We start from the raw sequence: 12,399 nt of genomic DNA, 5'->3' as shown, positions 1-12,399 counted from the left end.
TATTTTTACGCTATTTAAGAATGATGGGCGGCCATTTTGTCTGTCATCCTTAGGATGTAACGATGATATAATTATACGGTTTTTTAAATGAGATAAAAATTATGACCTCTATAGGGTCCACAAGCTAAAAACAAGATTTTTCATACAATCAGGGGCTATAATTCAGGAAGTTACAGTCCGATATGCGCGACTATCGAAAGGAACCAAGATCTTTGGGTTATAAACTTACATTTCAAGTTTCAACATTTTCGAGAGATGGATAGAGAACAAGCTAACAAGAAAGTGATTTTTCCTACAATCAAGGGCCATAATTCAGGAAGTTACGGTTCGATATGCGCGAATATCAAAAGGAACCGAGATCTTTGGGTTATAAACTTACATTTCAAGTTTCACCAAAATCGGATAAAAATTGTGACCTCTATAGGGTCCACAACCTTGATATACCATATTTTTACGCAATTTGAGAACGAGGGGCGGCCATTTTGTCTGTCAGTTTTGGGCCGATTTTCACGAAATTCGAACTTGGTCGTCCTTAGGGTGTAACAGTGATATAATAATACGTTTTTTTAAATCGGATAAAAATTATGACCTCTATAGGGTCCACAAGCTAAAAACGCGATTTTTCGTACAATCAGGGCCCATAATTCGGTAAGTTACAGTCCGATATGCGCGAATATCGAAAGGAACCAAGATCTTTGGGTTATAAACTTACATTTCAAGTTTCAACAAAATCGGATAAAAATTGTGACCTCTATAGGGTCAACAACCTTGATATACCATATTTTTACGCTATTTGAGAACGAACATCTCAGCCATTTTGTCTGTCAATTTTGGGGGGATTTTCACAAAATTCGAACTCAACTATCCTTAGGGGGTAAGGGTGATATAATAATACATTTTTTTAAATCAGATAAAAATTGTGACCTCTATAGGGTCCACAAGCTAAAAACATGATTTTTTGTACAATCAGGGGCCCTAATTCAGTAAGTTACGGTCCGATATGCGCGAATATTGAAAGGAACCGAGATCTTTTGTGTTATAAACTTACATTTCAAGTTTCAACAAAATCGGATAAAAATTGTGACCTCTATAGGGTCCACAACCTTGATATACCATATTTTTACGCTGTATATAGGTAATTAAGGAATAAACTTCCGAATATGCATTCGGTCACTGTGACGTCACTGGCGTCTGAGGGGATTAAGAGTGTTTTCGATAATTGGCATAGTCGTTTTTACGGGAGGTCTATTTTTACGACTATGAGTGAAGATAGCTGAATTAATTTCAACCAGATTGGCGTGAACTTGCCGTAAAGTGGATATAGTAACCACTGGCTACACACATTAAAAAGATTTTTCGTCCATCTTATGTGCACTTTAAATGTGTTAATTACTCTAGTAAGATTGGATATTTCTACTTTCCATATATACCAAAATTGACATACTTTTATTGGAAATAACCACCCCATAAATACTATTCTAGGAACCTATCTTTAAATTGTGTCAAAAGTAATATCCAGAAAATGCTGTAGTCAAAAAAAGCTGATACAGCACCATGGCATTTCTTCATAGCACAATTTGTAGTCTTTTGTCCATCACATAATATAACTAGTCACGTAACTTGCAAAAGTTTTTATTCATTTGTCGATGATTATCAAAATCACCGTTAAATGTGTTAATTACTCGGATTATGAACCACATATGGCCGATTATCACTAAGGTATGAGTGTTGTCGTAGCCGACATTTCATTATTAACAAGTAATAATTAAAGCGTTGGAATATTAGCCAAAAGTAGATTGATCCCACAAAATACAGGCGATTAAGAACACTGACCATGACTGATTCGACAATTCTCTGAGATTTTTTTTTTAAGAACCAGCGGCTGCCAGGCAGAGTACGCCCACATTTTCGAGAGATGGATAGAGAACAAGCTAACAAGAAAGTGATTTTTCCTACGATCAAGGGCCATAATTCAGTAAATTACAATTCGATATGCGCGAATATCGAAAGGAACTGAGATCTTTGTGTTATAAACTTACATTTCAAGTTTCAACAAAATCGGATAAAAATTGTGACCTCTATAGGGTCCACAACCTTGATATACCATATTTTTATGCTATTTGAGAACGAACAGCGGCCATTTTGTCCGTCAATTTGGGCCGGTTTTCATGAAATAGGAACTCAGTCGTCCTTAGGGTGTAACGGTGATAAAATAATACGTTTTTTTAAATCGGATAAAAATTATGACCTCTATAGGGTCCACAAGTTAAAAACGTGATTTTGCGTACAATCAGGGGCCATAATTCAGGAAGTTATGGTCCGATATGCACGAATATCAAAAGGAACCGAGATCCTTGGGTTATAAACTTACATTTCAAGTTTCAACAAAATCGGATAAAAATTGTGACCTCTGTAGGGTCCACAAGCTAAAAACGTGATTTTTCGTACAATCAGGGGCCATAATCCATGAAGTCTCGGTCCGATACATGCCAATATCGAAAGCAGCCGAGATCTTTTGGTGATAAACCTATATTTCAAGTTTCGTCAAAATCGGATACGAATTGTGACCCGTAGAGAGTCCACAAACAATTGTGGACGGACGGACGTCCGGACGGACAGGGGCGACGGCATAATACGTCCACATGAAAATGTGGGCGTATAAAAATTGTGACCTCTATAGGGTCCACAAGCTAAAAACGTGATTTTTCGTACAAATAGGGGCCATAATCCATGACGTTTCGATCAGATACATGCCAATATCGAAATCAGCCGAGATCTTTTGGAGATAAACCTATATTTCAAGTTTCGTCAAAATCCGATAAAAATTGTGACCTGTAGAGTGTCCACAAACAATTGTGGACGGACAGGGGCGACGACAATATACGTCCACATGAAAATGTGGGCGTATAAAATTTTTACGAATCCTTATAGATTTGCAGCGAAAGCTCTTGCGAGAATCCTTGCGTGAATTGGATTCGGGGATTCGCGTAAATTTCTAGCCCTGAGGAACATGTTTTCATATTTAATCCGAAGTAATTTACACCGAAAACCTATATTTCAATATATTGCCCACCTGTTTAGAGAACTTTATGAGTTTCCCGCCAAAATGAGTCTCCATTTTGAATTTGTCCCCCTAGCGGAATTAACCGTCTCCTTCGGAGGAATCCCCAAACTCATTGGATTGAGCAGGTCAAATTCTTATAGAAACCACCTTAAAACCGAGGTCCGAAAGAATTTTTCACAAATTTTACCAACTAATTAACCAGAAAATGCCTCATGGTGGCCATCTTGAATATTTGAATTTCGTCAAGGGTGTCAGGATGGCATTATCTGGATTCTTAATCTACACATATTGTGGCCTCAAGAGGGTCCACAACCTTGATATATACCATATATTTACATTATTTGAGTACGAGAGGCAGACATTTTGTCCGGCAGATTTGGTCCAATTTGCACAAATTTCGAATTCAACCATTATTAGGGTGTAATGGTGAGATATTCAAACATTTTTTAAATCGGATAAAAATTGTGACATCTAGAGGGACCACAAGCTAAAAACGTGACTTTTCGTACAATCAAGGGCCATAATTCAGGACGTTACGATCAGATATGCGCAAATATCAAAAGGAACCAAGATCTTTAGGTTATATAAACATGTATTTCAAGTTTCAACAAAATCGGATCAAAATTGTGGCCTCTAGAGGGTCCACAGCTTTGATATACCATATATTTACACTGTCTGCAAACGAGGGGCGTCCATTGTGTTTGGCAGTTTTGGTCCGATTTTCATGAAATTCGAACTCAACCATCATAACGGGGTAACAGTGATATATTCAAACAGGACCGAAGCTAAAAACGTGATTTTTCATACAATCAAGGGCCATAATTCAGGAAGTGACCATCCGATATGCGCAAATATCGATAGGAACCAAGATCTTTGGGTTATAAATATGCATTTCAAGTTTCATCTAAATCAGATGAAAATTGTGACCTCTAGAGTGTCCACAAACAAATTGTGGACGTCCGGACGGACAGGGGCGACGACATAATACGTCCACATGAAAATGTAAGTATATAAAAATGTTAGGTGGATATTTCCATGTCAAGGCTTAAAATGGGCTTTGGCTGCCGGACTATAAGCACTGTATATAAATGAGTACTCTGCTTATTTTCTTGATAATAGAAAGAAGAGGTTCTCACACATTTGTCATTACAACACTATACCAGATCCTCATGTATGGTTGTTTAATTAGTAATAAATTCATACCTTCTGTGTTCTTTTCTCTGAATTAGCAAGTTGTTCCCTCATTTTAAGTTGAGCTTTCCGTTGTGTGGCTATTAGGTTTTCAAGTTGGGCTAACTGATTATCATACATTGATTTAATGGCAGATTCATCAAATATATTATCTTTGGTGTTGTCAGAGTCTCGCTGTAATGCCATAAACGGATCTCCAAGACCAAATCTGCCATATTTAGCCTGATAATAAAGCTGTTTGGATTTTTCTGCCTGAAAATTTCAGATCAATAACATATTGAACCTCTTCTATTATCAAAATTATAAAAGATAGGTTGCCAGGCAACGAAACATACGCCCACAGCAGCTAAGTCGTTCGAGCAGTCAACAAGAGTTGTCGCATATTTTTCCTATTGTCGGTAATGAAACATTTATAATACACTAAAATCTGATTAACAACTCATTAAACATACATTATGCAAGAGCTAAACCTGCCTATTACAGGTCTTTCTTTAGGCCTGAAATGTTATCTAAACATATTGAACCTCTTCTATTATCAAAATTATAAAAGATAGGTTGCCAGGCAACGAAACATACGCCCACAGCAGCTAAGTCGTTCGAGCAGTCAACAAGAGTTGTCGCATATTTTTCCTATTGTCGGTAATGACACATTTATAATACACTAAAATCTGATTAACAACTCATTAAACATACATTATGCAAGAGCTAAACCTGCCTATTGCAGGTCTTTCTTTAGGCCTGAAATGTTATCTAAATTATTAATTAGACATTAATTAACTTATCCAGACCATAATCAACTCTCGATGTCAACACTAGCCTGCGATATTTATTGGATTAGGATCCGATTTGCTGCTCAACTATCATTCATGATTTAATCACGAAATGGATAATCGAGACTATGTTTTTTATCGTACCGACATTAGTAATGATGATCGAGGCTAGGCCGAAAATACAGTCGCTAAAATCTTGGTTCAATACAATACCAACTTTGTTCCTCAAACTAAGTTAAATTCAGTGAGTTTTTCAACATTTCTAGGACATTTAAATGAGGACAAAAAAAGTTTGACTTCTTAATTTGTTCAATGTAGTACATTTTGATCATCAATTAGAAGAATGCCCACGGCAGCATGCTATGGCCTGTTGTACAATGTGCGTGTGCTAAACATTGTTGATTTCAAATTAAGAATAACTTTGTTGTTACTTTGTATTAGACCATTTAGATGCCCAATTATATATCTTCATTTGAATATATGAACATTTTTTGACTAGAATAATAGTTTGTGTGTTATTTTGTGTTTTCTGCAATATGTGTAAAAGTATTACTTTCCAGATTTATAATATTGGAAAAATTAGATCTTTCATTGATAGTGACACAACTAAAATGCTGGTAAACACTATGGTTACATCAAGACTCGACTACTGTAATTCACTTTTGTGTACAATCTACCTGAAAATAAAATCGAACGACTTCAGAAACTTCAAAATAAAGCAGTCTGGATCATGACCAAGACTAAACCAAATAAACACAAGACACCAATCCTGAAAAATCTCCATTGTCTTCCAGTCCGTCAACGTATCAATTTTACCAGCGCATTTACACACACATTTTACAAGAGATGGATGGAGAACAAGCTTAAAACAAACGCAATTTTTTGTACAATCAGGGGCAATAATCCAGAAAGTTATGGCCTGAAGGGACTGAGATCTTTGGGATATAAAGATATGTGTTAAGTTTCATCAAAATCAGATAAAAAATTGTGACCTCTAGAGTGTCCACAACCTTCGTATTAAACACTTCTACGCAATTTGCGTACAAAGAGCGGCCATTTAAATTTTCCCGAAATTCGAATTCAACCTTCATTGTGGTGGAATGGTGATGTATTTTTAAACGGTTTTTAAAATCGGAAAAAAATTGTGACCTCTACTGAATCTGCAAGCTAAAAACGCAATTTTTCGTACAATCAAGGGCCATAATTCAGGAAGTTACGATCCGATATGCGCGAATATCGAAAGGAACCAGGATCTTTGGGTTATAAACATGCATTTCAAGTTTCATCAAAATCAGATCAAAATTGTGACCTCTAGGAGGTCCACAATCTTGATATACAGTTCCTCACAAATTTTTGGGACCGAAATCGCGTCAACGCGCCGAAAAAAAACTCTCCGAAATCTCTTGATTCCGCAGCGATTTTTCTCTAAGATTCGCTTGAAATCCACCGTGTTTCGCTAGGAATTCACCGTGTTTCTCTAGGAATTCACCGTGTTTCGCTAAGAATACATTGTGTTTCGCTAAGAATACATCGTGTTTGCCATGCTTCCTCAAGGAATTCGCGAGCCTACATGTAAGTACATGTACCTTAAGCTAGGGTCGAACTAATATTGTATATAATAAATTGAAGAAGTTGTAATATAGTAATGCTGCCGTGAACACGTGTACACGTATAATGTACAGGCCGGTTTGAATAACAACAAAATGAGTTAGGTAATCCCGGGAAAACGTTTACCAGCATTCTGTATCGGTTATAATTTTTTTTCTAACGCACTGTACATGCATTATGTGGGGCCAAAATGTATGCAAACTATGAACAACTTAGAGGGACCACAAGCTAAAAACGCGATTTTTCGTACGATCAGGAGCCATAAATCAGGAAGTTACGATACGATATGTACGAAAATCGACAGGAACCAAGATTTATCGTACAATCAGGGGCCATAATTCAGGAAGTTATGGTCCGATATGCGCGAATATCGAAAGGAGCCAAGATCTCTGGGTTATAAACATACATTTCAAGTTTAAACCAAGCTAAAAACGTGATTTTTTGTACAATCAGGGGCCATAATCCATAAAGTTACAGTCCGATACATGCCAATATCTAAAGGAACCGAGATCTTAGGGTGATAAACCTATATTTCAAGTTTCATTGAAATCGGATGAAAATTATGACCTGTAGTGTGTTCACAAACAATTTTGGACGGACAGACGTGGGGCGACGACAATATACGTCCACATGAAAATGTGGGCGTATAAAAATACTGTCTATTACGTACATGTATTCTGCTCTAAATGACGATTCTTCACCTCAATACACCTTGCAGAACCCTTTGTTCACAATCAGACGACCTCTTACACTGTAACCCTTGTATCGTCTAATAAGGGGTTTATGTGGCCGTATAAAAAAATACTGTCTATTACGTACATGTATTCTGCTCTAAATGACGATTCTTCACCTCAATACACCTTGCAGAACCCTTTGATCACAATCAGACGACCTCTTACACTGTAACCCTTGTATCGTCTAATAAGGGGTTTAATTTCAAAACATCGTTTGATATTGATAAAAATCGTTTGGAAATTACAACAAGCGGTTGCCATGCAAGATACGCCCACATTTTGCAAGAGATGGACAGAGAACAAGCTCAAAGGGCCATAATTCAGGAAGTTATGATCCAATATGTTCGAATATCGAAAGGAACCAAGATCTTTTGGTTATAAATATGTATTTCAAGTTTCATCAAAATCGGATCAAAATTGTGACCTCTATAGGGTCCACAACCTTGATATACCATATTTTTACGCTATTTGAGAACGAACGGCGGCCATTTTGTCTGTCAATTTTGGGCCAATTTTCACGAATATTCGAACTCCGTCATCCTTAGGGTGTAACAGTGACATAATAATACGTTTTTTAAAATCTGATAAAAATTATGACCTATATAGGGTCCACAAGCTAAAAACGCGATTTTTCGTACAATCAGGGACCATAATTCAGGAAGTTAAGGTCCGATATGCGCAAATATCGAAAGGAACTGAGATCTTTGGGTTATAAAATTACATTTCAAGTTTCAACAAAATCTGATAAAAATTGTGACCTCTATAAGGTCCACAACCTTGATATACCATATTTTTACGCTATTTGAAAACGAACGGCGGGCATTTTTGTCTGTCAATTTTGGGCCGATTTTCACGAAATTCGAACTCAGTCGTCCTTAGGGTGTAACGGTGATATAATAATACGTTTTTTTAAATCGGATAAAAATTATGACCTCTATAGGGTCCACAAGCTAAAAACGCGATTTTTCGTACAATCATGGGCCATAATTCAGGAAGTTACGGTACGATATGCGCGAATATCGAAAGGAACCGAGATCTTTGGGTTATAAACTTACATTTCAAGTTTCATTAAAATCAGACAAAAATTGTGACCTCTATAGGGTCCACAACCTTGATATACCATATTCTTACGCTATTTGAGAACGACCGGCAGCCATTTTGTCTGTCAATTTTGGGCCGATTTTCACAAAATTCGAACTCAGTCGACCCTAGGGTGTAACGGTGATATAATAATACGTTTTTTTATATCGGATAAAAATTATGACCTCTATAGGGATCCACAAGCTAAAAACGCGATTTTTCGTACAATCAGGGGCCATAATTCAGGAAGTTACAGTCCGATATGCGCGAATATCAAAAGGAACCGAGATCTTTGGGTTATAAACTTACATTTCAAGTTTCAACAAAATCGGATAAAAATTGTGACCTCTATAGGGTCCACAAACCTTGATATACCATATTTTTACGCTATTTGAGAACGAACGGCGGCCATTTTGTCTGTCAATTTTGGGCTGATTTTGACGAAATTCAAACTCAGTCGTCCTTAGGGTGTAACGGTGATATAATAGTACGGTTTTTTAAATCGGATAAAAATTATGACTTCTATAGGGTCCACAAGCTAAAAACGCGATATTTCATACAAACAGGGGCCATAATTCAGGAAGTTACAGTCCGATATGCGCGAATATCGAAAGGAACTGAGATCTTTGGGTTATAAACTTACATTTCAAGTTTCAATAAAATCGGATAAAAATTGTGACCTTTATAGGGTCCACAACCTTGATATACCATATTTTTACGCTATTTGAGAACGAACGGCGGCCATTTTGTCTGTCAAATTTGGGCCGATTTTCACGAAATTCGAACTCAGTCGTCCTTAGGGTGTAACGGTGATATAATAATACGTTTTTTTAAATCGGATAAAAATTATGACTTCTATAGGGTCCACAAGCTAAAAACGCGATTTTTCGTACAAACAGGGGCCATAATTCAGGAAGTTACAGTCTGATATGCGCGAATATCGAAAGGAACTGAGATCTTTGGGTTATAAACTTACATTTCAAGTTTCAACAAAATCGGATAAAAATTGTGACCTCTATAGGGTCCACAAGCTAAAAACGTGATTTTTCGTACAAACATGGGCCATAATCCATGAAGTTTCGATCCGATACATGCCAATATCGAAAGCAGCCAAGATTTTTTTGGGATAAAGCTATATTTCAAGTTTCGTCAAAATCAGACAAGAACTGTGACCTGTAGAGAGTCAACAAACAAATTGTGGACGGACGGACGGACAGGGGCAACGACAATATACGTCCACATGAAAATGTGGGCGTATAAAAATCGTTTAATTGGTACTATGGTTTAAACATGCATTATGCAAGAGCAAAATCTGCTGATTACAAGTCTTTCTTTGGGCCTGAAATGTTATCTAATTTATCAATTAGACATTAATTAACTTATCCAGACCATAATAAACTCTCAATGTCAAGGCTAGCCTTCGATTTTGGCTGGATTAGATTCCTATATTTCACTAACGGCCACTGATAATTAAATCAGAAAAAGTGGATAATCAAGACTATGCTGTTTATATTAATGATTCTAGAAATGATGACCGAGACTATGCAAAAATTTCACCCGCTTCTTTCTCGGCTCATAGTGGATCAATTTGACTGAAATTTTCAGCAAATTACCTTAACACTATCTAGTTTTTAACTATTATAGAGAGAACTGCCATCGCTTTATCTAATCTCCCATAATGTATCTTTAATTTAATGGTATACCGTTTAATTTCTCTGAGAGGGGTTTAGGAATGGCCGACGCGTTGACTTATCTAATGCCTTTATTTATTAGACGAGCAGTCCAATTTCCCGAGATGCGTTTAGAAATCAACACCTGTTAAGGAGTGTTATTGTGTTCCAAAGTCTCGACCAATCAAATTGCTTATTGCTCTGCTTACCCTGAGCAGGAAATGCTCATTATCGAACTTAGTCAACATATTGATGTGATAAGACTATACACCAAGTGTCATCACTCTCACTTAATTAGAACTAAAGTTATCGTGTCCAAAAAGCATCAACCAATCAATTTGCTTATTTCTGCTTATCCAAAGCAGAAAATTCTCATCTTCGAACTCCATCAAGGTATTCACCTAATAAACACCTACACCAAGTCAGAGGCATAGCCGTGAAATATATATTGGGGGTGGAGGTCCGCAACCCTAACCCGAACTCATTTTTAAAACCCCTAACCCTAACTCATTTTTGAAACCCCTAAAAAATATAAACAAACACCATGTGGCCATGCTGTCTACCAAGACACCATGTGCAAAAGCATTATGGTTACGTTGCTGGCTGAGCAGGCGATAAATATTTGGTTTAGGCGATAATGTTTTTGGGTACCTACATGCGATTCACTCTGATAAGTGGCAGAAAAAAATTAACAAAATCTTACTGACAGGCTAACTAGACACAATTTTATGGAACACAGTTACTTTTCACTTCACACATGTTTCCAGGATGATTCTCTCTGTGTTTTATTTTAGCAATGTAAACCATATTGGGATATGTACAGGTTTTATACAGATAGAATCTTAACTAATCCTAATAATTGTTGTAAATAAATAGGAGTTTGGGCCTACTATGTAAATATTGGGGGGGTCCAAGTATATTCAGACCCCCCCCAGAAAAACAACCCAAGTGTGACGCCCATGCACCAAGTTGGAACATTCTAGCTCATTTAGAAGGAGAGCTTTTGTGTTCCAAAGTCTCGGCCAATCAAATTGCTTATCCCTATGCTTACCCTAAGCAGAAAATGTTCATTATCGAACTTAATGAAGGCATCAACCTACTAAACACCTTCACAAAGTTTGAACATTCTTGCCCAATTAGAAGGAGACAGACAGACTGAGAGACGGACAAACTCATTTTACTAGTCCCCTGCTTTCTTCAAAAGGCGGGGGACAATAAAGCTTTAATGTGAAATCTTAAAAATATTGAAGGTATACATAAATTCACAGTACTGTAGAATATATGCAAGTAAGGAAATGTGTGGGTAGATACAGAAAAGTTTGAGTAAAGTTATTTAATTAGTTCATCGGAGGCAATTGTCATGTATATCCCGGTGTCACTACAAATACGGGTCATTAGAAACAAACAATTAATAACCACAGCATAAAATAACACAATTATGGCACAATTAAAAACAAGTTATAGTTATATAATATAGGGTAATATAGGTAAAAGGCATGGACAAAAAACAGATTGAATGAAGCTACATGTAAAAGTAATGGCCAAAATATAATTTCTTACTCTCAAAGCAGCAATAGTAATGTCTCTAGCTTGTAATTCTCCTTCAAAATAACTGAGAAGTCTTAATAAATCAGATTTACTCCAATCTGGATTAGGATGGCGCTGTAATAAAATAAATTAATTAATAAATCTAAAGTTCAATTAAGGTCCATATTCAATAAGAACCGTACCTACACTTTCAAGGAGGACTGTTCTTATTGGTTCAATTCACAAAGACTTACATTTTTTAATTTTGTAAAAGCGGGGGGACAGCAATACTCCCTTAAAAGAGTAACATAGGCTGAACCGGCTGATAGTCCTGTGCAGCTGCTGGATCAAACAATGATGCTGGCGAAGAGAGCAGTAAGACCAAGAGGTAGATATTTATAAAAAATCCCAACTCAACAGCAGTAAGAACAGTTTGAAGGTGGTTTATTCAAAAGTTTCGAGTTGAGACACCCTTTATCAATGAATGACTTTAATGATCTTGTGATGCCTTTATATAGACAATGATCATGACATCACAAGATTCTTAAATTTATTAAAAGATAGGGCAGTCAACAAGATTGTCGCATATTTTTACTTTTTTTCGGTAATGAAACATTTAGAAAACACTAAAATCTGATTAAGAGTAACAACTCATTAAGTAATTATCAGAAAATCATTAGAATTTGTTTGGCTTTTATAAAGTTCTGCTCCATGCTAACGGTTAGTATAAGAAAAATTTAATATCATGGATTCAG

The 12,399-nt window shown here is 36.5% G+C and overlaps 1 protein-coding gene across 1 annotated transcript in view; it reads right to left on the bottom strand.

The window, feature by feature from the left end:
• Nucleotides 1–12,399, bottom strand: part of LOC126828372 (CTTNBP2 N-terminal-like protein) — a 35,453-nt gene that overhangs the window by 5,047 nt on the left and 18,007 nt on the right. Inside the window, exons 2-3 of the mRNA XM_050558147.2 lie at nt 11,678–11,779; nt 4,268–4,507 (exon numbers count right to left, since the gene is read on the bottom strand). Coding sequence (XP_050414104.1) covers nt 4,268–4,507; nt 11,678–11,779 — 342 coding nt within the window. The remainder of the gene's footprint in view (nt 1–4,267; nt 4,508–11,677; nt 11,780–12,399) is intronic.

This window comes from Patella vulgata, chromosome 7, assembly GCF_932274485.2.
Source record: "Patella vulgata chromosome 7, xgPatVulg1.2, whole genome shotgun sequence".
Taxonomy (NCBI): Eukaryota; Metazoa; Mollusca; class Gastropoda; family Patellidae; genus Patella; species Patella vulgata.
This window is presented reverse-complemented; position numbering and strand designations above follow the sequence as displayed.